The sequence below is a fragment of the Fundulus heteroclitus genome, chromosome 19 (assembly GCF_011125445.2).
Source record: "Fundulus heteroclitus isolate FHET01 chromosome 19, MU-UCD_Fhet_4.1, whole genome shotgun sequence".
NCBI classification, from domain to species: domain Eukaryota; kingdom Metazoa; phylum Chordata; class Actinopteri; order Cyprinodontiformes; family Fundulidae; genus Fundulus; species Fundulus heteroclitus.
In genome coordinates, this window is record NC_046379.1 from 2,027,386 (window position 1) to 2,052,430 (window position 25,045).

At 42.4% G+C, this 25,045-nt stretch overlaps 2 protein-coding genes across 4 annotated transcripts; one reads left to right on the top strand and one right to left on the bottom strand.

Annotated features, from left to right (window-relative positions):
* Positions 1-2,542: 2,542 nt before the first annotated feature.
* wdr20a (WD repeat domain 20a) lies at positions 2,543-14,848 on the bottom strand. 2 transcript variants are annotated; one of them, XM_021319136.2, is made up of 4 exons: positions 14,555-14,848; positions 8,729-8,911; positions 4,803-6,012; positions 2,543-3,335 (listed from the first exon to the last, which is right to left on the bottom strand). In XM_021319136.2, exons 1-4 carry the CDS (start codon positions 14,816-14,818, stop codon positions 3,244-3,246), a joined length of 1,749 nt encoding a protein of 582 aa, XP_021174811.2. In that variant the 5' UTR covers positions 14,819-14,848; the 3' UTR covers positions 2,543-3,243. The 2 variants fall into 2 exon arrangements, with proteins under 2 accessions (XP_021174811.2, XP_012723244.3); XM_012867790.3 differs by having other exon boundaries at positions 4,693-6,012.
* A 1,699-nt stretch (positions 14,849-16,547) lies between these two features.
* LOC110368844 lies at positions 16,548-22,582 on the top strand. Of its 2 annotated transcripts, none has more exons than XM_036150564.1 (5): positions 16,548-16,711; positions 18,402-18,457; positions 18,558-18,629; positions 20,413-20,505; positions 21,455-22,582. In XM_036150564.1, exons 1-5 carry the CDS (start codon positions 16,663-16,665, stop codon positions 21,947-21,949), a joined length of 765 nt encoding a protein of 254 aa, XP_036006457.1. In that variant the 5' UTR covers positions 16,548-16,662; the 3' UTR covers positions 21,950-22,582. The 2 variants fall into 2 exon arrangements, with proteins under 2 accessions (XP_036006457.1, XP_036006458.1); XM_036150565.1 differs by having other exon boundaries at positions 16,648-16,711; positions 18,402-18,456; positions 18,550-18,629; positions 21,455-22,579.
* The last annotated feature ends 2,463 nt before the right edge of the window (positions 22,583-25,045 follow it).

Consider the following 25,045-nt stretch of genomic DNA (forward strand, 5'->3'; position numbering starts at 1 on the left):
CAATGCTGTCAAAAGTATGTGCACCCCCCACCCCCACCCCTACATATTTCATGTTTTTGCTTCTTTTTTTTATTATCAGAAACGTTTCACATCAAATACATTTTTTAAGAGAAACAACCTGGAAAGTTGTTTTTTTAATCATGATTTCATTTATTAAGGTAAAAAGCCATCTAACCTGACCAGAGCCTGTGTGAAAAGTTATCACTCCCTAAATATAATGCCTGGTTGCTCCACCCCGGGCAGCAGCAGCTTTAATGTCTCTGTGGGTCTCAACTGGATATACTGGACGTTCAGACTTTGACTAGGCCACTCCAGAACCCTAATTTTAATCCTTTTCCTGCTGAAACTCCCAAGTTTGCTTCAGATTAAAGTCACAAACTGATGGTCGGGGTTTGATCAGAGCTTTCCCCAAAAATGTCGTTGATCTCAGTTAATTTATGTTTTTATAACGATTTGAAACTTTTAAAATTGGACAAAATAAAGAATGCAGTAAACACATCCTCCACGTCTGACACTTAAAAAATAGTTTTTTCATAAATCCTATCAGAAATTACTGACATTTAAACTCATTAAACGTTAAAAACAGATTATTTCAGTGTTGATCCAACAGTGTTGCAGCACACGTTTAATGGCAGCCTAAGCCATCGGTCAGGGGGCGGGACCAACACCTTACAGGTGAGGTGATTGTTCTGCTGCTAGAAAATTACCCAAACTAATCTGAAATCCAGTTAATGAGGCAGAAACACCAAATATTTTAAGATTAAACTGTAAGAATTATAACCATTTTTGACAAAGTCTTAATTCACGTCCAAATTATCTGTATTTAATAAATGATTGAACGTATTTATCAGTGTTTAAACCCGACCAGACAGGCTGGATTTGGCCACATTGTGACCATCAACACATTTAACCCGAACGTAACGACTTTTAACGGGACGCTCAAACTTTTTAACCTCACTTGTTGTCCAGCGAAGTGTGTTTTATTTCATCTGTTCGTGTTATTTCACAAACACCGACGGCACAAATACTTCTAATCTCATCTCCACCGCCCGTTGGATTTATTCATGGAGCAGAAACTGAAAAGATAAAACAAGAAAGATTTATCCATCATATATTAAAATGTCCACCGCGGGTCTGCAGATGTTCGGATTAACGGGGTATTTGGTGTCGGCCCAGTTAGAAACAACAGGAAGGTTTTAGTTTCCCCCTTTTCCAAATAACTTCCTGTAAACCAGACAAGTGAGTCAGAACGTCACAAAACGTCCTGCAGACACACGGAGTCTAGATCATTGTCTGATTAGCAAAGAACATACCTTCAGAGCCTGCAATTAGTTTTCACACCCTTTAAACTTGTTTTGTTAGACCAACACAAACTGGTTTCCTGCAGCAAAGTGAGAAAATATGACGCTGTTTAGGACTTAACAAAAAAAAAACATGATTTACCTTCAGAAGTCCTGCTGCTTCAGACCTCAGAGGTTCTTCAGAGAACATCCAGCTTCATGGAGACCAGGGAACCCAGCAGACGGGTCGGAGAATAAGTTCTGGTCCAGTTTACAGCAGGATCAGGTTCTACAGAACCTCCCAGAGCTCTGATCATCATCTGGACCTGGAGAGAGGATGGACCTCCTGCAGACCTACCAGGACATGGACGTCCACCTGAAGTTAGACACTAAACGGCATTAGGTTTGGTTTCTGCTCAGTCCTGCTGGAGGTTGCAGAACACCTGAGACCATTGTGCATGCCGCACTTTTCAGATCGGTCACTGACCATCGAGTTCAAACATCGATTTTATTGTGAGTCAGCGTGAAAATATTTTAACAAGAAAAGACAAAGATATTGCCAACCATGGAGGTCCTCACATCCCGATAATTCAACAAAAGAATCAAAGCTTCTTCCTTTGGGTCACATTTATTTTTAACAAGTTTTCCTCACTGAGAAATCAGTTTGTTGTGCCATGAAGTTGAGGACGCTGATGTTTAATTCATCATTTCCCAGAATTTTATTAGCACCAGTCAAACTCAAGGTTCGTGGGCCTAATCCGGCCAAAAAAAGGCGCATCATGTCAAAGTAGAGGCATATATACTTTTAAATTCTATAAAGTGGCTAAAACTGAGCCTCCTGTAACAAATGTTTAACTGTGTAGTAACACCATCCTGCCACTAGATGTCAGTTTTCCTACAACACATTTAAAACAACCCAGAAATGTCCAGAAAGAGAAGAAGTGATGCAGAATGATGAGTTTAAAGTTTAACTCACCATAATATCAACTTTTTTTTGCAGATAAACTGTATAAATGGGTCTAATGTGCTACTTTTATGGTACTGTGCATTTTCTTTTTAATATTTCTGTATGAACTGAAATTAAATTATGAAATCAAAAGTATCTATTCAGGTGCAACCGGCCCTTTAAATGACCTCATGATGCCAAAGTGGCCCTGTGTAGAAATAAGTTTAACACCCCTGTTATAGAGGGTCAAATATTAAACGTTTATTATGTAAAATTATGTCGGTGCAAAGATGTATAAAAAACAAGCAGAAAACAATGTATTCAAGATTATTTTAATATGTATACTTTAGGCTTTAGAAATATAACTATCAATGACAAAACTGTAATGGTAGTCTGCGTAGGCCCCAATCAAATCAATTAATTACATTATACACATTATGATACAGAGCAGATTTGAATCTGAAATAATATTAAAATAAATGCTCAATAGATAAAGGTTTTAATAGTTTCTCTTTTAGCATTTTCTTTACCTACTGTATTAGCCAGTTGTAAGTTCTTAGCACACCCCCAAAAAAAAAAAAAAAAAATGTAAAGCCATTTTCTTCTAATAAACTAATTTAAGTGCAAACATTTTTTCTTCCTTGGAAAAAAAAAAAAAAAAGACAATGATTGCAGCGTCCTGCCTGGAGCAGAAAACAACAACTAAACCGCTGACAGACATAAAATAAATCAGTGCAAAGTCAAAAACCAGGAGGTTCTAGTCACTAAAGACAAGTAGTGGTTCAGCATGGATGGACGTCAGGTTGGAGTTCTTATTGAGGCGTAGCGAGTCTGGGTGAAACGGAGCATGAGCGTTTTTATGCCGGCCGCATTAACGGAGCCGAGCTCCCACAGAGTAACAGTCGGAGGAGGAAGAGGAGGAGGAGGAGGAGAGACACAGAGGCTCTAAGATGTGTTAAACTCCAGAGCTGAGGCGCAACGTGAGCGCGGAAGCAGCAGGAATCGCTCGCCGCTCCTCTAACGGCCGGCAGAGAGCCAGCAGGCGGGGGACTCTAGCAGCAGAAATACTCTGGCTACACTACTGTCCCACTGGGAGATGACAATACGCCCTGGAAAAAGGAGAACAAGGAGATTTGCATTGGGAAAGTCCACATTCTGCAGCAAAAATAAATAAAATAATGAAGCAACGAAACACGTCAGCGAGCAGCCGGTCCGTTACGTCTGGGCGGACCAAGGCACTTCCTTATTCGTCATCGTTAACAGCTCGTTAACATCGTTATTACTATGTGGTGATGGTTTAACGCCCGTTACTGCCTGAACCACTGAGCTAAAAAAAAAAAAAACAGGACCAGCACTGCTGACCAGCTGGCTGAAAGACAAACTAAGGGGGAAACCTGCAGCAGCGCCTCCTGTTTAATCTAATTAAGGTTTAAACTCTACCAGAGCAGAGCACCGGCCCAGTAGAACCCAGTAGAACCCGTCTAACGCCACATGGAGCAGAACGACGAGCTTCAGATCGACGTCTAAACTCGGATCTTTGAGTAGAAATGTTTTTTCAGGTTCTGGAGGTTCTGACTCCAGATCGTCACTGAAGTTTAGTTTAAATGTTTTTTTACACAAACTAGAACAATAATTTAGGTTTTATCTGCTGTTAGCCCATAAAACAGAGCGTTAAGTATTAGCATCAGTTAAATAACAACGTCTCAGGTAATCAGAACCGCTGTGACGGCGTCCTCCTGGGTCCCTGAACACCTTTTTTTTTTACCTTTTTTGGCACAAATCCGGCTGCTTTGATGCAAAACGGCGTAAAACGTGAGCAGGTTGAGTATTTTCCGGGTTGAAAACAGAGATAACGGATAAATATTTGTTACGTGTAACGCAGTAGAGATTGCTGATGCGTCGTTTTTCTGAGAGGCACAAGAAGATTCTGACAGAAATCTGAGTCGCTGCTGATTTCAGGGGTTTGGGATCTAATTTAATTAGTGAACTGTTGAAGCTCGTTAGGGAGTCATTTAGCGGGATCCGTGTGGAGCAGGAAACAAAGGCCGATCCAGGGAGAGAGAGAGAGAGACAAAAAAACGTGAAACAAACGCTGTGATGCTCAGTTTTTGCTTCAGGAACCAGTGACAATAGAAAAGATGGAAAGTCCAGGAGGAGTTTTGTTTAGATCTGAGCGGAGATCTTTGCCTCCTGGGTAAAAAAAAAACAAATAAAACAACCTGAACTGCAGGACTTCCCTTCAATGCCTCAGATTATAAAAGCAGGAAGTAGGTTTTCAAACTCAGCCGTGATAAACGGTTCCTATGAAAGCAGCAGGAAGCCTCAGCACGCCACCGGCTGCCGTAGAAAGCTAAAAAAAAAAAAGAAGAAATCCTAAGCCGCACGCCGCGGCATCAGAACACGAGCCGTCAGAGAACAACACGGCGCCGGCGCCCTCCTCCGCGGTTCCTGTTAAAAAGAACTTACCACTTTGCCCGGCCGCGCCCACGTGCAAATAAATCCCTCCTGACAAGCAGTCACTAAACAGTCCTCTAAAAATATGAGTACAGTCAGCCGCTCGTGTGCTATTTTCTTACAGATGAGCGGCTCCAGGAGCGGCACGTCCTCCATGCGCGGGCACAGCAGCGTGCCCAGCGTCTTGGCCGGGTCCGTTTTGGTTCTGCTCAGCAGGTTGAGCTTGTCGCTGCTCTTGCTGCTGATGTGGCCCATGCTGTGGTTGCGCTTGTGGTCCTTCTCGTGGTGCCGCTCCTTGCGGTCGTGCAGCGACAGCGTGGCGAACTTACTGACGCCCGTGGCGATGGCGCTGTCCATGATGCCGCCGGCGCCGGTGCGGTTGGCGCTGTTGGCGGCGGCGGCGGAGTGCGGCAGGCTGTTGGAGCGCGGCAGCGTGGCGGCGGACAGCGAGTTGACGGCGGGAGTGTTGGCGGCGCTGTTGTTGCCGTTGGTGGCGTTGGCGAGGATGGTGGCGCCCGTGGCGGCGGCGGCGGGGGGGCCGCCGGCGTTCATCACGTTGGTGTGAGTCCGAGTCCGAGACAGAGGCAGGTGGGGGAAGAGGATGTCCTCGGTGAGGTCCCACAGGCACAGCTGGGTGTCCTGGCCCACCGAGCCGAAGCGGTACGTGACGCTGACGGGCCGGCTGTCCGTGGAGTTGCGCTTGGAGAGGCGGGACTGCGTGCTGTTGGCCCGGTCCCGGCCCAAATGGATCATCTGGTCCTGGAAGTCCTCGTCGCTGCCGCTGAACTCCATGGGGTCGCTCTCCTCCACGCTGGTGGTGTAGTGGTCGAACGCCACCACGCTCACCCAGGACTTGTGGCCGTGGCCGCGGGCGATGACCCGGCAGTCCAGGAAGGACCACACCGTCACCAGGTCGTCCTCGCCGCCCGCCACGATGTACTTGCCGTCGGGGCTCCAGCACACGCACAGCAGGCCGCCGAAGTAGCTCTTCATGGTGCCGTGCAGCTCCACGGCGTCGAAGTTGAAGACGCGCAGGAAGCCGTCCTGGCTCACGCACGCCAGGAACTTGCCGTCGGGCGAGAAGGCGAACTCGTTGAGCGCGCCCTCGCCGACGCTCCACTTCAGCAGCGGGTTCCTGGTGGACTTGCTCTTGCAGGTGTGCACCGAGTAGTTCTCGCCCTGCTTCAGCAGCTGGTAGTGCGGCGCCGCGGTGCCGCAGGTGTGCTCCACGTTGTACAGGTACATGCTGCCGCTGGCGTGGGACACCAGGAAGAGGCTCTCAGAGCCCGGGACCCATTTCACGCACGTCACTCTGGACTTATCGATCAGCCTCTGGCAGCAGGAGCCGGGTGGGAGGAGAACAGAGAGAGTTATTTAGAGGAAGCAGGTAGAGAGCAGGACACACCTGAGCAGAGCTCCACAGCTGGACTACAACGCCCAGAGGTCTGCAGTTTTTGGCTATTTAACAATTAGGGAATCAGACATTTAGGTGTTGGTAAAATGTTTTAAGTGCGTTTGCCTCCACATGGAAGGGAAGACAGTTGCAGCAGTGAGATAATCTAATTTTATTACTTGTTTTAGAGTTTATATAATCATACATAGCATTAAGTTCTGGTCAATCAGTTTAATACATAGACTTGCTTGTTGGTTTCCCTTTATGTTCAACAAGGATTGATGTCCAAATCAATTAAAAGCTGTTCTCTTGAATAATATTCTGAATAATAAAAACATTAAAAGTTCTTGTTTTAAATAGTCCTTGTTTACAAACGTCTTTATTTAGAGGTCATTTTTGTTGCTTGTGGTTAACGCAGAGAAAAGTCAAAATTGCAATTTTGGTTGAAATAAATCGTCAGAACGCAATAATTTCTGCTCTGGGTTTACATGCTGTGAGTCTTTTAGCAACTAATCCACACAGCGAGGAAACAAATTGATTTGTTGTTTGTATATGTTTAAAAAGACATGATAAATCAAACTGGGAAAAATAAATAAATAAATAAAAAAATCACATTAAATCAAAAATATTAAGATAAAGAAAAATCACAATCAGATTATTTTCCAAAATCGTTCAGACCTAGATCTGAAACAAAAAAAAAAAAAAAAAAAAAAAATGTTTTCTGCCAGAACCGGTTCGGCAAAGTTTGTGTCGAGTGAAAACGCCGAGATAGCAGAACTGAGGTAAAACTTCCTTTAAACCTTCAGAAAAAAGGAGCTTAAACGAACTTCTAAGGAGATAATATAGTCTAGAAGACGTTCTCGGTTCAAACAGCAGCCGGACCGGTTCCCTAAACTATTAAGTAATAAACTATTTATTACTTAACATTTAGTTAAATTTGACTTTATCACATATTACCATAACAAGCTGGCTGGTTACGTCGTGTTCGATCAGGATTTAAGATGTTTACGGAACAGGACTCCTGTCGTTGGGTTTCATAGACGAATTATTGCTAAAGTTATTAAAAAACAAAAAAAAAACAAATCTGGATGTTTTTATATTTCCCTAAATTCTTCCTTTTTTTAAATTTTAAGCTTTTCTTTCCAGCTAACCTCATTAGAACCCAAACAGCTTCATTCTGTAAGCGGAGCTGCTGGGATCATAAATGGTTCTCGATTGATTTAATAAACTCCAGTCCGGAAACAAACGATTGTGATAAAGTGGAAACCAGAGGCTCTCCTTCCAATTAAAACATTAATTGGAGAAAAACACCTTCCTGAGGACAGAAAACCATTTTTACGGTTCCAGCTCAGCGGGTCGGACCTTCAGCACGAAGCATCAACAGCGATAACCTGTCGCTCCATTTCTGATTATTACACATTTTATTTAGTAATGTACCGTTAAACCACTGATTTCATTCATCAGCATCGTCATATTTTTATAAACAGATTTTAAGTCCAACTTAGTGCTGAAGGAAGCTCTACCGCGTTCCTGCTGTTGATTTTTTATTTGATTTGTTAATAAATATAACTTTGTTCTTAAAAAGTCCAAAATTAAATGATAAAACATCCTTATTATGTTAGTGAACAAAGTGAGGAAAATATATCAACGATATCTGCTGCTTCTAGATCAGCATTAGCAGGATAATTGATCCCTGTGATTGGAAAGCTCTTCCTGTGAATATTTTACGTTACCGACTAGATTAACGTCCCCATGCGGTCGTTTCGACGCAAAAACATCAAATTTGATACTGAAAAGAATATCTATAACGTTGATTACTTTGAACGGCTCGGTTTACAGACAGTTTGGTGGTAAAGAAGCCGTACAGATGGAGGCAGCTGTCATGGCGGCTGTCATGGCGTCGGTAACGTGAGGAAGACTGAAGCTGTGGAGCCCTGTTCAGTCGGCGTTAGGGCTGAACGATTTTGGAAAATAATCTAATTGCGATTTTTTTTCTTAATATTGTGATTTAATGCAAGTTTTTTCCCCAGTTTAATTTATCATGTCTTTTTAAACATACACAAACATCATTTTGTTTCCTCGCTGTGCAGATTAGTTGCTAAAAGACCCGCAGCATCTAAACTGAGAGCAGAAATGATTGCGTTCTGACTACAATATATTTCAACCAAAATTGCAATTTTGACTTTTCTCTACGTTAACCACAAGCAACAAAAATGGCGTCTAAATAAAGACGTTTGTAAACAAGGACTATTTAAAACAAAAAGTTTTAATGTTTCTATTAATCAGAATATTGTTGAAGAGAACAGCTTTTAATTGATTTGGACATCAATCCTTGTTGAACATAAAGTGCAACCAACAAGCAAGTCTATGTATTAAACTGATTGACCTGTACTTAATGCTTTGTATGATTATATAAACTCTAAAACAAGTAATAAAATTAGATTATCTCACTGCTGCAACTGTCTTCCCTTCCATGTGGAGGCAAACCCACTTTAAACATTTTACCAACACCTAATGGACGCGTCTAATTCCCTAAATGTTACATAGCCAAAAATTGCAGACTCTGCGATTTGGAAATTGCGTTTTTTTAAATCGCGATTATATTGAAAATGCGATTAATTGTTCAGCCCTAGGCGGCGTTCCTGCAGGACCTACCTCCTCGTTGAAGAGTTTGCTCGTCTCCTTCTTGATAGGGTCGATGAGCTGCACCTGCCCAGCAGAGAAGCCCACCAGCAGCGACACGCTCTCCGCCGTCGCCGTCAGGTGGTTGAAGTCGTGGCATGTGGGCTGCGTCCCTTTGTAAATGCGCTTGTCTATAGGTTTGCTCAAGTCGGCCGCCTTAAGGGGAAAAGAGTTTGATAAATTAATTTAGAAGTGTCAGAAATCCCCCCAATAAGGCCTGAATATTACAGGATCTCTGCGTCGCTACAGTTTCACAGAGCAGCAGGAACAGAGCAAGAGACATCTGAGATAATTACAATTCAATTTACAATAATATTGCCTTTGTATCTTTTCTTAAATGAAATGCTAAAATATACTTTATTTTGAAAAACCAACACCTCCTGCTCCTTCCTGTCTGGCTGCTCTGCTCTCTGGTTTTCCCATTTAACATCTTTGTTGCTACATTTAGCAACTTCTCAGACGGCTCTAGTGATTTTCTTTCAAAAGGCGACTAGCAACTGGCGATTTTTTTTTGTTTTAATGGCGATTTTACAGAAAGAACCAGTCGTTCTGGCGTCGCTGCATCGAGGAAGCAACTAGAGCTGCCACGAGAGTTCCTGCTTCCCTCAGCGCTGTCTCACAGGCACACCACAGTACACCACAGTTTTTAAAGTAGTTTATTTTTTTGGTTTCTGAAACTGTTGCAATAAAGTAACTCTCTGAATTTGATTCACCTCATTTCTGACAGATGCCTTTTTGGTACAGTTTATGTAGTGAGGATTCAGGCGATTTATTCAAATTCATAACTCATTTTGTAACGGTAATTTTTAGTTCCAAACACACTTAATCACCATTTTAATATGTTTTTTGTCTTGGCAAAGGCTCCACTACAGCCGGGGTCACAAATGTGACATAAAAACTGAAGAGGAAATCCTGCAGTTTGCATATATTTGCCTATAGATGATAACAATCAACGGTGCAGCGTGAACACGGTTCTAACAAGTCCTCCTTTCACAATTTCACGCTTTTCGTCTTTCAAATTTTCTATTCTTTCTGAAACATTTTGGACGTTTTAGTTAAAAACATTTTAATTAACCTATTATATTTAACTAATCAAGAAACGGATCTGCAGAAGTTACTTTCTGCTCCGACAGAATCCATTCCCGGATCTAAAGCGCTCAGACTCGTAAAATCTGGACCAGATCATCCTTCATTTAAAACGGGTTTTTATAAATCCAGGTCTGTGATCTTTGATTCTTTTATTTTGTTTCTACAGAAGTTTCAGGACATCCAACCAGAACCAGTTGAAAGATTCATTTATCTTCTGTCTGCGACTCAAACTGATCAATAGGGAGGAGACAGGATGCAAGTTATACTCTGAAGTTGATCGATCAACTAAACAATTGATAAGCAGATAACCGGGCCTTCAGAGCACATCAGTGGGTTTTGGTTCAGATGTTGCCTCTGCTCCGCCAGGCAGCCTGGATGAATGGAGCCGTTTATCTGACAACAGGAGGAGCTTGTTGAACGTTTATATTTAAAAACAGAGCCACATAAAGAGTATTTTGGATCCAGTGTAAAAGTAATCCCACACCGGAAGTCCACCATTACGTTTTTCTCTTACTACTGCTGTCTGATTCCACTTTAGAATGACAGACAGCGCCCTCTTCTGGATGGAGACCATACTATAACACTGGATGAGGGTCTAACTGGAAGTTATCAGTTAATTAGACAATTGGATCCATCTAAATAAAGTTAAAAATTTTATGTTTTCTTTGTTCTTTAGGTGATAGTTTTAAGCCAATCTTATGTAGCCTGAAAACTGCATCCTTCATTTTTTCTATTCTTGTTCACGCTTGATTAAACTTTAAACCTTTCCGTTATTTAAAAACGCAATATTCACTACATAAACGAACCCGTCACCACGAATAACCTGTTCTTCCTAATGACGAGGCTCTAGAAGAGCAGGAACCGTGTCTAATGGTGCATTTCTCCCTAAACGGACGAGGCGTGAGGACGAACGCTTCAGATCCAGACGGAGCGTCTCAGATTAGATAATCCACCAGAAAAAGCCTTTAAACCAAAGAACAACAAGCGCTCTGGAATAGTCTAACAGCTGAAGATGTTACAAAGATCACAGCTAGCAGGGCGCATAGCGTAGCTAGCTGCAGAGCAAAATCCTCAGAGCAAAACGACGGCTCGGTTTCCTCCGCTGGGTTTGACATTCAGAGTTCTGGTCTCGGTTTAAGCTCAATGTTCGCAGTACGCTCCGCCATCGTGGGTCAAACTTTAAATCGACTTAAGACTTTACACCAACGCTGCGTTTCTGATTCCAGAACCAAAAAAAACAATCTGTTCCTCGTGTTTCCCTTCAGCAGCGTCTCCTGCAGCGACGCCATCAAACCGCCTGAATATAAACACTGATTTATGAAACTTTATTAACCAGAAATGCTGCCCTCCAAACAGTCATGTGCAGTATTAACATTCTGTCCACAGATATTATATTTGTGACATAGTGTGCAGCTTTAATTTTAACTGTTTAGTATCGGTGTTATTGGACCCATTGCTTCATGTTTACTGCATAGCATAAAGCCTTTTTTTATTCAGCTAAAACAAACGTCTCCTCGGGCTGACAACGAAATTTTTAACATTTATATATAAATAAATCCCACCACGATGTTGAAGAACCAGCCTCCGAACACCAGAAAATGGAAAAGTATTCACACCATCAACTTTTCCTCAGGGTGTAATGAATGAGGGCTTTCTTCGGCATCAGCCAGCCGTACCTTTCCAGCCTTTCCTCCATTTTTCACTCAGACCAGACAGATTTTATACCAGAGAAAAACATCTAAAAACTAAGCTTTACTGCTGCTCTCCTAGGAGTTCACAGCTTTTAAAATACCAACGTACACGTTTGTCTCCCAGCTAAGCCTAAATCAGCTCGTCCAGAAACCAGCGGCCCGTCTTTTAACCAACAACCCGCGCTGGGCGCACGTGTTGCAGCCTTTAGAAGAGCTTCCTGCGGGTTTTAGAAGCGATTTGAAGCGTTTACCGTTGATTTTTAAATCTCCTCATTTAATGCACCTTTAAGTGTCCTTGAGGCCATCCGGTCACTTCCTGATGAACGCACCAAGGTCTAAATTAAAGGTGAACTGACGTGTTTTGAAGCCAGCGTCACTTAAAAATAGAATAAATACACTTAGAAAAGATGTGAATTAAAAGACAAGCGTACTCATAAAGCTTCCAGTGTGTGGCGTAAGGTGGGCCACGGAGGACGGCCGCTCAACAGCGACCGGATGCGTACAGGTTCAACACGCCACAGTACGCTACAATTATTGCTCAAACCGCCCCAAAATCACAAGTCTTTTTTGTTTTTACTTTCTGTAAGAAAAAGAAACTTCAACAAACCTGGGATATGTCGCTTCTGACATGAAGATGTGAACGTTTTGGCAAAGGATCGCCAGAAAAGGTACCTAGCCACTAGCAGCAGGAGCTTAGCGGACTGTTCTTATTTTTATTTTTTAAAAGCAAAAGGCAGATGGAGAGGAGGATGTCGCCACAGAGCATCAGATGAAACAAGACGTACTGAAGAGGTGCAGCAGGGCACATTTAGCCGGTTTGCAGACAGTTTGGAGACATAAATATATAACAAAACGCCAACAAATCTCCACCCTGACACAGACTTCCCCGCGGTACTACGGTCCTCGTACTCCAGTCTTCAGTCCAGCAGTCGGTTCAGGTTCATTCTGTATGGCTGAACCAAATCTGCAGACACTTTTCTACGTATTAAAAGGATTCTTCCTCCACAGCTACGCGTAAACAGCTGGAGAATAACGCCGTTCTTGGTTCGGCGGCGTTCTGTTGGCCGCGGCTCACTAAACGTCAGTCGGCTCCGCACCCCAAGATCAGCCTAAAAAACCCTAATTATTCAAGTTTGAGGTTAGAGAAACCGGTGCGGTTGGACAATTAATCGCATTTGCAATATAACAGCAATAAAAAAAAAAAAGCTATTTCCAAACCTGTAATTTCTGGCTATGTGAATTAATGGATCAGACGTGTCCTCTAGGTGTCGGTTAAATTTTTAAAGTGGGTTTGCTCCACATGGAAGAGAGCTGCAGCAGTGAGATAATCTAGTTTTATTACTTGTTTTAGAGTTTATATAATCATACTTTACCAGAAACTTTCAGCAATCTCATCACAGCGTTAAGTACCGATCAGACTGTTTAATACTTCTTTTTTGGTTGCACTTTATGTTCAACAAGGATTGAAGTCCAGCTCAACAAGCGGTTCTCTTTAATAAGAATGTTCTGATTAATAAAAACAACTTTATCTACAGGCCATTTTTGTTGCTTGTGGTTAATGCAGAGAAAAGTCTAAATTAAATCGCAGTTATGGATGAAATAAATCACGATTCAGACTTTTAGCTAAATTGTGCCGCCGTGGTTGAATGTTTTGTGGAAGCGGCTCAATAAATGATATTCCAGCTGCCGATATTTGTAGATTTAGTTTCTTTATGCGCTGAGGGGACCGAAGCTTTTCACTGAACCGAGCCTTTTTAAAAGCAAATTAAAAGACATAAATGCTTTTAGTGATACTCAGCACATCCCTTTCTTCCTGTGATCTTCTTAGTTGTCCTGTTACTGCTATGCGCTTTGGTCTCCTCATTCGGACATTTTAAAGCTCTTTATATACCAATAAATGAAATGTTTTGCAGACATCCATGGTGTTCCAGCCAGCAGCCTGTGACCACGCCTAAGATGAGGCAGGATATTTCTGTTTTAAACTGAATCTAATCTCCCGATGGCCCTGACAGCTCCGTACTTTGTCCTGGGACGGCAGATCGCCGTAAGTCAAGCCCAACCTTCTAATCATTGACATTAGGCCGTCTGAGAACAACATATTCTTTACGTAAGTTAATATCAGCAAGTCTGACATTGGCCGCTGTGTTTCACCTGATTGGTGCTTCAGGTTCTGGGTCCAAGTCCCTGGAAAACAGCTTTCTGTTTGCTGGAGGTTCAATGATTTTAGAGAATTGCTAGAACCTGATAGCTGATGGTTTTTTTTTAACTAGCATTTATTTTAAAAACAACTTAATCGCAGCTTGGCATAGTTTCAACGCTAACTGTTGCAGCTGCCTTATTTTCAAACCTACAAACGTGACATTTGTATCAGTCAGTTTAAAGTTGTTTTATAACTTTTATTAGCTTAAATAGCTTGGTTCTGCTAGCATGCCTACGTTAAACCACTATAAACATCACCGACCAAGCTAGTGGTTTCTTCCCTGCCGTGTCTGTGACCCACACCGCTGTTCTGTCCTAAACTAGTTAATCTAGTCTGATTAACTAGTGATAGTTTAACTATTACCGAACCCACCCAGACGCCCATTTCACCCCCAGCAGCTCCAACCAAACATCAGCCCCACCGGTCAGCCAAAACGACGGCTGACTGTTGACAGCTTCACCACAAACAGGACCCAGAACCAGAAGTGTTTTCGTGCCTGGAAAAGCTCAGTTTGTCACAAATGTCAAGATTTATCATTAAAATGTTCACAAAGCCTCGGAAAATTGACGACATAAACCGAGGGTTAGTCCGGGTACGAAGTTTCGCCTCTGGACTCGGAGGAGTTGCTGCCTTGCAGTTGCGTTGGCTAGCTAACTGTTAGCCTAGCCTAGCCTGGAGCTAACTAGCTCATGCTAGCTGGTTTGAAAGTCAACCACCTGTCAGAGTTGCCCCACAGCGCAAAGACCCGCCTAAAGTTCCCCAACAGCCCGGGGAGCAGAGGCGGCATCCCCGCTGCCCCCGGCCGGGTTAGCAGGGTACCTTTCTGACGCCTTTGTAGATGTAGAAGTAGAGCTCACGGCCCACATTGAAACAGATCCTGTCGCCGTTACCCGACTGGTCGTTGACGTTCACGAAGGAGACCTTGACCGGGTTGGAGCCCTGCGAGTTGAAAGGCACCCTGTTGGGGCGGCTATATTCGGAGTGAGTGAGGAGTTTGTAGACGCCTTCCCGGGTGGTGAACTGAGTTTTAATTTCGTTCATCTCCTTCCCTCCTCCCTCCGCCGCCATCTTTGAAATTAACATTCATCCCTTTCCCCCAGGCCGGATCTTACGCACAGACGGCAGCGTGCGTCCCTACTCTGTCGCTCCCCCTACCGGCTCACCGAGGAACTGCAGACGGAGCATTTTACGTGTTCCTGCACATTTATTGTAAAATTCAATTACCGCTCACGGACAAAGTTCTCAAACCATCTTTGTTTTCTGTTTTGTGTGTATTTGGGTTACTGTTTGCGTCTCAAGAACCACAAGAATAGATCTGATTAGCTGGCATTAGGAGAAAAACTATAGCAAACCCAGTTCAGTTCCATACTCATTTATTTCCCAAAGTGAAATTAAATGTTGCTTTAATTTATATTATGCAGGTTTCTTCAGAGTTGTTGCCATTGGCAGCACAGTGCCTCTGAATAAGACTCTGACTGAAGAATCTGATTAGGAGGATCCTCAAAGAAAGCTGTCCATAATCTTCTTCGTTTTTTGAAGGATCCTTCTTTGTCAAAATCATCTCCAGAAGATCCAGAGGACTCCTCAGAACAGAGGGGGTCTTCTTTATCAGCTTTTTAAACTCACTAGCACCCCACAGATGATGACAGCAGACTTAGAAAAGACCCGCAGCCTCTTGCTGCAAACTCACCCAAGTTGCAAGAAATACAATTTGGCAATTTTTAACAGATTTTGACATAAAGCCTCCAGACGAGCTTGAACTGTAGCTGCAAGGGTTTCAGACATGTTTGAGGCAGCTATAAATAGTGAAAATGACAATTAGTCCAAAAAAAAAAAAACTCCTACTTGCTGCTTTATGCCCTCCTTGACGTCACCAGAGGGACGCACAGAAACTATCTTGTTTTTTTTTTGTTTTGTTTTGTTTTTTTGTTGTTTTTTTTGTTGTTTTTTTGTTGTTGTTTTTTTTTTACATATTTTCATCTTGATTGAATAACGATTCCCAACAAATTACCAAAAAAATAAAGAATAAAAACAAAGCATAACATGCGCTTTAGGTGACAAACCAAAATAGGATAAAAAAAATTATGATTTAAACTGAAAAGTCTGTGCAACAGCTTTAATTTAATTTAATTTTTCCTTTCTAAAGATCTTCTGTTAATTGTAGTCCTCGCATTAGGGCAAAAATGGCCGATAAGGCCCAGAGTAAAGCAGAAAAACATCAGCAAACTCCTGCAGGCAGATAATCTCCTCTGGAGTCGCATTTTATTCGCTTCCAGCAGCAAACCAGGAGTAAATAACCAGGAGTAAATGACTAGGAGTAAATAATCAGGAGTAAATAACCAGGAATAAATAACCAGGAGTAAATCACAGATCAGCGCGTCTCCCCTGGTGGCCAGACGCGTCAGATTCGCTCCCGGAAAGAGTTTCGCTGCGAAACGACCGAAAACTGCACAATAGCAGAATATAATGGACCCATATTTATTTCCACACACTTAATTAAATAAAACAAAACAGAATTGTGTAAAATAGTAACTATAGGCGCTGCAGCTTGTGTGCGTTTTTCATGCTTAGTTTAATTTTTCTAGTTTAATCTCGGAATAAAATTAATTTCCGTAATTTCCTTCCTTATTGAGAAGTATTTGAACTATTCTGATTTTTTTTTTTTATTAAAAATGATGTCCAGAACTACAGAACAGGGAGAGGTAAGTAATAAAAAAAAGTTTAATTTCTCACATTTGGTTGGAGCGTTGCGTTTTATTTTGAAAACGCATTTAACCGGACGTTTTATTGTGAGGAGCTTTGGGTGTTGTGGGCTGTTTCCACATTCTGCTGCTTAAAAATCCCAGACACCTGCTGCTTTTGACCAGTTCTCCTGCAGAGCGCCTCCATTACTTCGCCCTGAGCTTCATCTCCCACATGGAGCAGCGATGCTGACGGGCCATGAGCTGCAGGACAGCACGCAGCGTTCACTCCCAGGTATGCGCGCAACAAAAAGCAAATATACACTTTTAAGTCATGCAACTGGGAAATATTCGGAAATATATTTAGTTAGATGTGCAAACTAGGTAGAAACAATCCACACAATGACAAACAGGTGTGTCTCAGTATAATTTAAAATATTATTTCTTTAATTAAATTCTAACTTTTGAAACTGGTTAATTTGTGTTAATTCTGGTGATTCTGACTCACAGTTAAAATGTTCAGTGAGACCAATAAAAAGGGGTTTAATCCAGAAAAGTGGTTCTACTGAGCGGGATCTGGTCTGGGCTCCTTTTGCATTAACTGCTGGTTGCTCTGAGGAGACCGGCCTGTGGTTCTGCTCAGGCGTTCAGGTTGATTTGCTCTGCAGCCTTCAGCTCGTCTCAGTTCCTGGTTCTGGTCTCTCAGTTTTCTCTGGTTAACGGTGACGCCACTAAATCCGGTTTAGGTACCTTTTGACAGAGTGGACCAGTACCAAGTCCTGCTGGGGAAAAGGAAACCAGCATCTCCATCAAACTTCTCAGAAGGATTCATGAAGAAGGGGGTTCTGTTCCTCTCTGTTCTTCCTCCGGACTCTGGGCCCTTGATCTCCAAATTAAACGCAAACTTTGTTTTCATCTGAGGAGTCTGAACCTTAGAGCAAAGGTCCGGTTCTGAGACCATCTCTGGTCCAGGAGAGGCTTGGCAAAGAATGTGAGGATGGGTTTTGGATACAGTCCTTCTTCCACACAACTTTCCATCAGCATCCTTGAAGGCAGAACTAATGACATCATTAAAATTAGGAGAAATAAAGTCTTAAAATTGCTCTAGGTCATCCAGGTCATGATCATTCCAAAAAAAAAAAGTTAATAAACAAAACAACTGGCCTTTTTTCCCCGTCTTCAAATTTCAGGAAAAAAAGTCCAGTTTCTTTTTTTTTGTTTTAACGAAACTTTTTTGGAAAGTCTTAAAATTTGTAAATTTTGCTGTAAGGCAAATTTAGCTGTAAAGCACATTTCAGTACAAGGACAATGCAAGGTGCTTTACATGATTAAAAATATAGGAAAATAAAAAAAACTGTAGCAATAAAATGTAAAAAAAAAATAAACAGAATGAAACGTGGGAAAATGGAAACTAGAAGCAAATATTAATGATTTTAAAAACAGTTGGACTACACAGTTGACCTAATGATGTTTCAGTAAAACGGTTTAACTAGAACAGTCGAAGGCAATCCTAAACAAATGTTGTTGTTTTTTAATGTGTGCTGTAAGAATTTTACTTTTAAAATTTAGTTACTGCAACAAGTTAACTTTCTAATTCTATTGCGAGGCCGCTGTCCTTTATTCCTTCGCCAGGACCACGAGGATCACGTCAGCCGGCTAACAGCTGCTGTCTCTTTATTTACCAGACTTTTTCCTTCCACTAAACTTTCAATCACACCGACTTCTTCCTTTTGTGTCTCTGCTGAACAGCTGTGGAACCATGAGATTTCCCTTTTTTATTGGTCTGCTGCAACGTTTTAATTGGCGTTAGCTGCAAGCCGGGGCTTCTCTTGTACCGACCCTAAATAGCGTATTATATATATTTTACTGAAGTTAACTTGTGAGTGATGATGTAAAGCACCGAGACCCATGTTTCTGCGTTTTTAAAAGATCAGATGTGAGTTTCTGCCGATCTCTTGAAGTTCATGACGTGTCGTTCTGTCCAGACCTCAGCGATGTTCAGGCAGCAAACCCGATGGAGCGGCTCGCTCTGAGTTGCATGGTAAGAGGAGCGAAGCCTCAGCGGCTCTGTTCTGGTGTCAGCCCAACGTTTGGTTGGTGACGTCTTCTTCCTCCTGCTCTGACCTCCACGCCGATGGGAGATGTGCAAGATGGACTCCAGCACAGATTCAGACTCGGAGATCAGCCCGAGGTGGTCGGACACCAGCACTCTGGTATTCCTTTAATTATTAAACGTAGCACAGCTGAAAGTTTGTAATTTTTTTTTCTTTAGATGAGCATGAAGCCATAACCTCACATTCACTCTGAGCTTTTAATGACACATGTGAACTGCTCCTTTCTAGGCTCAATGTTTATCTAACCGTACTGAATTTCTAAAGAGAGGTTTGCACAGGTTTGACATAATTGGGTTTTCTCCGGTCGCCCAGAGTCGCCTTTCTAACAGGGCTGAGCTCCATGTTTTGTCTGCTTTGTGTTTGGCTGTCTGGCGTCGTCGTCCTGTTGAAGCACCCAGGCGGGTCTGTGACCCAGGAACCGCCAAGGCTTGAGCAGTTATGGAGCGGATTCTGCAGGAACGTCTGTGTCCGTCTGCAGGGAAGCTGCTTGAACATCAGCGTGGACTGAAGGTTCCTGCTGCAAGAGGAGCTGCTCCTCGTTAATGATCCCCAGGACTCGTTTATGGTCTTCATCGGCACTGTGGAGGAGTTCGGCTCCTCTTCTTTGCAGGATTGTTCTAATTCAGCCCCAATGGAGAGTTTTCCAGCATGAGCCACAGCAGCTCAGCTGGATTTATATCCACCCTTTGACTAGGCCACTCCAAAGCGTTAATTTAGTGTTTCTGAGCTGGATGTGCCGTTGTGTTTTGGGCCGTGCTCCTGCTGCAGATTTATTTATAAAGCACATTTGAGTACAAAGAGGACGCAAAGTGCTTTACATGATTAAAATAATAAAACCAAGTTGGAATAAAATGTAGAAACAAAGTAAAACGTAGGAAAATGGAAAGTAAAAACAGTTGGATTACAAACTTAATCTAATGATTTTTCAGTAAAACAGTTTAACTAGAACTCAGGCTTTCAGCACTTTTACATTTTTCTGGAAGTTTGTTCCAGATCAGCGGAGCATAGGAACTAAATGCTGCTTCTCTGGTTCTGGATGCTCAGACATCCTCCTGAAGGACTTTATGCTTGGAAGGATCTCAGTTTCTAGAAGACCTCCAGGTCCTGCAGCAGCTCCAGATCTTCCCTCCTGCACCACCGTGCTTTACTGCAGGCATGATCTGCTTCTGGAATGCTGAGTAGGTTTCGCCCTGCGTGTAACGGGACACAGAGCCTGCAGAAAGGTCCACTTTTGTCTCGTCAGTCCTCGAACAATGACCTCTGACCCTGACTGAGGCCTGCAGAGCTTTAGACGTTCCTCTGGGACCTCCTTGATGAGCTGTTGAGATCTCTGCGTAATTCTGGTAGACCAGCCACTCCTGGGAAGGTTCTCCACGGTTCCATGTGAGGATCACGGCTCTGTTTGTGGTTCTCTGCAGACCAGGCACCTTACACTGCAAAAAGGGAACTAAAAGTAGGTAAACGTTTTTTAAAATTAGTGTATATTTCCTTGATTTGAGCAGCTAGATAAGATCTGCCAATAGAATTAGTATTTTCTACCCATAAACTAAGATCATTAGATATCCTGCACTCAAAATAATGATGGAGATGAATTGTTCGTTCTTTTTTTTTTTTTTTTTGCAAAAATCTTATTTCATTGGCATTTAATCTCATTTACCCGCCCAAGTCAAAGAAAAATACACTAATTTCAAGAACATTTCACTCACTTTGTTTCCTTTTTGCAGTGCAGAGATGGACCTGTGACCCTGATCATGATGTTCTGCCTTTGTGGCCCAGAGAAAACCAATGAATTAAAACCTGTGCACACAGCTCTGGTTCTCTGAGACCAGCTGAGGTTGCTGGTTCAGCTCATGGCCACTGACTCTCCGCTTGTTGTGAGCAGGGATGTGTGAGCAGCGCAGCAGAAGGCAGAACCTCCGGCCGGGCCGTGCCGCTGGCGCACAGGTCTGCAGGACGACACGGCTGCTGCTCGGTGGTAAGCGTCCTCCGAGCCGCTCCCCTCCGCTGCACAGCCTGCGCTTATGCACAGGACTGTCTCAGAAAATTAGAATATTGTGATAAAGTTCTTTATTTTCTGTAATGCAATTAAAAAACATGAAATGTCATACATTCTGGATTCATTACAAATCAACTGTACGCCATAATATCGCTGATTATGGCATACAGCTGAAGAAAACTCAAAATCCTATCTCAAAATATTAGAATATTTCCTCAGACCAAGTAAAAAAAAAATTATAACAGCAAAACAAAATCCAACATTTGAAAATGTCCATTAATGCACTCAGTACTTGGTTGGGAATCCTTTTGCACAGATTAGTGCATCAATGCGGCGTGGCATGGAGGCAATCAGCCTGTGGCATTGCTGAGGTGTTATGGATGCCCAGGATGCTTCAATAGCGGCCTTTAGCTCATTTGCATTGTTGGCTCTGGTGTCTTTCAGCTTCTTCTTCACAATAGCCCACAAATTCTCTATGGGGTTCAGGTCAGGGGGATTGGCAGGCCAATCAAGGACAGTAATGCCATGGTCAGTACACCAGTTACTGTGAGAATCTGATGTCGTCTCTTAACCACTACCATACTTGTGATTTAGTTTACTGAACCAAGCTGAGTGTTTTTCAAGGCTCAGGAAACCCTGCAGTGTTTCCAGTTAATTAGACGATTCAAGTGATTAGTTGAATAGCCTACTAGTATACTTTTTCACCATATTCTAATATTTTGAGATAGGATATTTGGGTTTCTTAAGCTGTACGCCATAATCAGCGATATTAAAACAATAAAAGGCTTGCGATATTTCAGTTGATTTGTAATGAATCCAGAATGTATGACATTTCATGTTTTTTAATTGCATTACAGAAAATAAAGAACTTTATCACAATATTCTAATTTTCTGAGACAGTCCTGTACGTCTGGTCTCGGTTGTGCAGTTTTTGGACCCGTACGACGGCAGCTCAGAGGATTCGGATGAGTCGCGCGGCGGTACCAGCCGGCAGACGAGGCATCTCGTTAAAGGAGGAGGAGGAGGATGGAGGCGACTGCTCCTTCATCACGCTGCCTCTTTAACGGTCAGTGAAACGGGGACGAACGGCACCAGGGACTCTTTGAGACGTCGGTCTAAGGTTCAAGCAGACGCCGGCGAGGCCCGGATGAAGTGCGCAGGATGCAGGAGGACTCCAGAGGAAACCAAGGACGTCCACGCCATGGATGTGGAGGCGCCGCCGGACGCAGCCAGATGCTGCACGCCCGGACATGACGCCTCGGAGGAAAGGACCCCAACTCAGACGCTGAGCAGCGGCTGCCAGAGATCCCTCAGGCCTCCCTGCAAGAGGAAGGAGCCGCCTCCTCCTCCTCCTGGACCGGAGGCCGAGCCGAGGAAGAGGCAGTGTGTAGAAAACATGGAGGATGAAGAGCAGGACTCGTAGCGCACGCAGGCGTCCAGAAACTCAGACTGTTTAGATGTGGATGATGGAATTTGTTTAAACCTGCTTTGATTTGCCAGGAACATTATTATTATTATTATTATTATGGGTTAAAGATTTCTTGTTCAGATTAAGTTCCTCCTGATTTTAACATGAACTCAGTTGTTAAACGTTGTTGGGATTTTAGCCCCGAATCTGATTGGATGACGAGCCGCGGAAGCTTCCCTTCATTCACTGATCCAGATGTGAAGCTTTGGTAACTTCATGTTGACTTAATGTAAAACAAAAATGTTTGCATTTCATGGAGCCTTTGTTTAAATAAAATAAAAAAAGGTGCAACTGAGACAAAGTTGTGTTGGACCGCTACAGATGGGGTCCGGTTGGTTTATCTGAGTGGGTTTGGAGTTGGTTCTGGATCTTCAGTTATATTCAGGTGTACGTGATGCAATGGCCTCTTTATAAGCTTCCTGGGGTCTTTGGTAGGAGAACCAGCCCTGGAAGTCCTCCACCGGGCTTTACTGTGGGGCTTGACATCTGGAGACCAGTGTTAAAATCTGACTTCATTCTTGAAAATAGTTTAATTATTCGGACAAAATGTACAATTTTATATGCAGTTTTTTTTACTTGAAATAAAGGCGTGAACAATCCCATTGTTACAAACTAAATTCAGACAGAAGACAAACTTCTTAGGTCTACGTTTTCAAAACCAAACTGTTACAGGAGGTAAAACATGACAGAGCAAAGTAGCTCCAGTATTAATGTTTGTGTGTTTTTACTTTGATTTTCAAAAAGCTTCATAGATGGAAAATATCAGAATATCGAAGCTCGTTTATGAACCAGAAGTCTAGGTGGCCACAACAGTCAGAAACTGTACTCAAAAGTAGCGCTGCTTCCAAATATCACTCAAATAAAAAGTATGGTGCAGTATCTACTCCAAGTTCACGTCTTTAATATAGTAAATGTGAGCTAGTAAGGTCACCTCTGCCTCTGAGGGCCTGTTTCTCTGGTAGGAACCCATGGGGCAGGTCTCAATCATGCTGATTATCTGCTAGGACAACCTGAGTTAAAGAGCTTCTGGATTAATGTTCTCTGGACAGTCGAGTCAAAAGCAGAATAATCTTGGACACCAGCATACACACATATATACGTCTCCACAGTGGCGTGCACAGACATTTTGGGGGGCAGGTGCTCAGGAGGGGGGGAGGGCACTTTTTACCACACGTGGAACACTTAATTATAAAAAAAATAATAATAAAATACACACGCATGTTGAATGAAATTTGACTTTTATTTATAACATTCACTAAATGTGAGTTTTCAATGGAAAAAAGTCACACCACAAACAGAACAGACTAAAGCGTACTACTTTAAAGCAGCATCCTCCTTGGTGCCATGTCTTTAAAGATGTTGATGACCTCGCTGTGGTTTACCTCAATGTCTTTTTCAATGGCAAGCAGAAGAAGGTCAGAGAGCCTTTCTTCTCCACACAGGCTTCTTAGTTTAGTTTTGATGATTTTCAGCTTGGAAAATTATCTTTCAACTGAAGCTGTCGTCATTGGTAATGTTGCATATATTTGGATCATTTTGACAAAGGCAGGAAAGATCAGCTGGCCATTGTTTTCCCTCAGTATTGAACATGTTTCTTGTAGGTTCTTTGAAGTAAAGCTGGAGTGGAAGACCTTTAGTTCTGTCTTAAGCTGCTCCTCATCTTCTCCCTAGAAGATGCAGGCGACCGCGCGAGTTCACGTGACAAAGGAAGAGAGATAGGCTGGTCGGGTGTGCGCAAGGAGGTGGCTCATTTTGGGGCATTGTTTCAGTCGTTTTTAATGGCTCAGGTTTTCACAAGATAATTTCAAAACCGACCTCAGTAAGATCTTAATATTCAGGGCAGACAAACTTTTTTTACAGTAGCAGGCTACACACTACCAGGTAGGAGGGTGCACTTTATATATATATATATATGTATATATATATATATATATATATACTTTAGACTGAACAGTGGCTCTGTGACTACTGTAAAAAACAAATAGCAATAGTGTAGTCGGTGTTGCCAAATTAGGCAGGTTTCCAACCAATTAGGCTTTTGAACACATTGAGCTGGAAAAAAAATAGCTTATGGGCAGATTGTAAAAAATTTCGGAAGCTTTTCATAACATTTGTTGGGCTTTTAGAAAGAATTACTAACAAAATATATCAAAATAGTCATTATTTATTTTTTAAATATGTTGAATCTGTCGATCTGACATCGTCAATGAAAATTAGCTATAATGAATAATATTGATTGTTATAATAAAACAAGAAAATAATAATGGTCAATCAAGTGTTTGGTCAATGTAAACACCCAAGAGGGGTTGAGTTCTACTTATCAACTTAAAAATATTTCATGACTGCGTGTAAGAGAAATGTTTAATTGAGCTATACTGAGAGAAATTAAGTTCATATTAAAGGTAGATTTACAACTCATGTTGGGAAGCTATTTATAATTTATTTTTTCTGGGTGAAATATCCTGATTGTTAAAGAGATCTTGTGTTATTTGGTTGTCTGATTGTACATTTTGTTTGGAGCCCATATCCGCAGTTTTTTTTTTTTCTTTGCTTCAGCTCAGATGTGTGCTAATGGCATGTTCTTATGTGTTTAATAGTTTTTTCTTTTAACATGAGAGAGTTTGAGATTTGGCCTTGTTTTTTCTTTTAAGTTGGGCAGGTTTTATGCTGGTTTGGGTTACTGGAAACTAACAGTGACATAGGGTAACCTGTAGCGCTGTGTCTTAACTCAAAAGTCCAGCATAAGCTACACGCTAATAAACATGAGCGCTGGTGTAAGGCTGAACACTGACTGAAGTAACAATTCTGACTAGAACAGGTTCTGTAATTACAGCAGCTATGGGAACAAGGATCAGAACAAAGCAAGAGTTCCCTTCTACCTGCAAGTAACTCAAATCTCTTCAGTTTGGCAGTTTTAGTGCTTGGTTCTGCTACTTGTGCTGCTAGCTGTCCCCTAGCTCACCCTGCTAGCGTGAATGTTTACTCCAGTTTAGACTTCAGTGCTGACATTTCAAACATAAACTAATAGCGCTCCTTCCAGCTCGCTCTCTG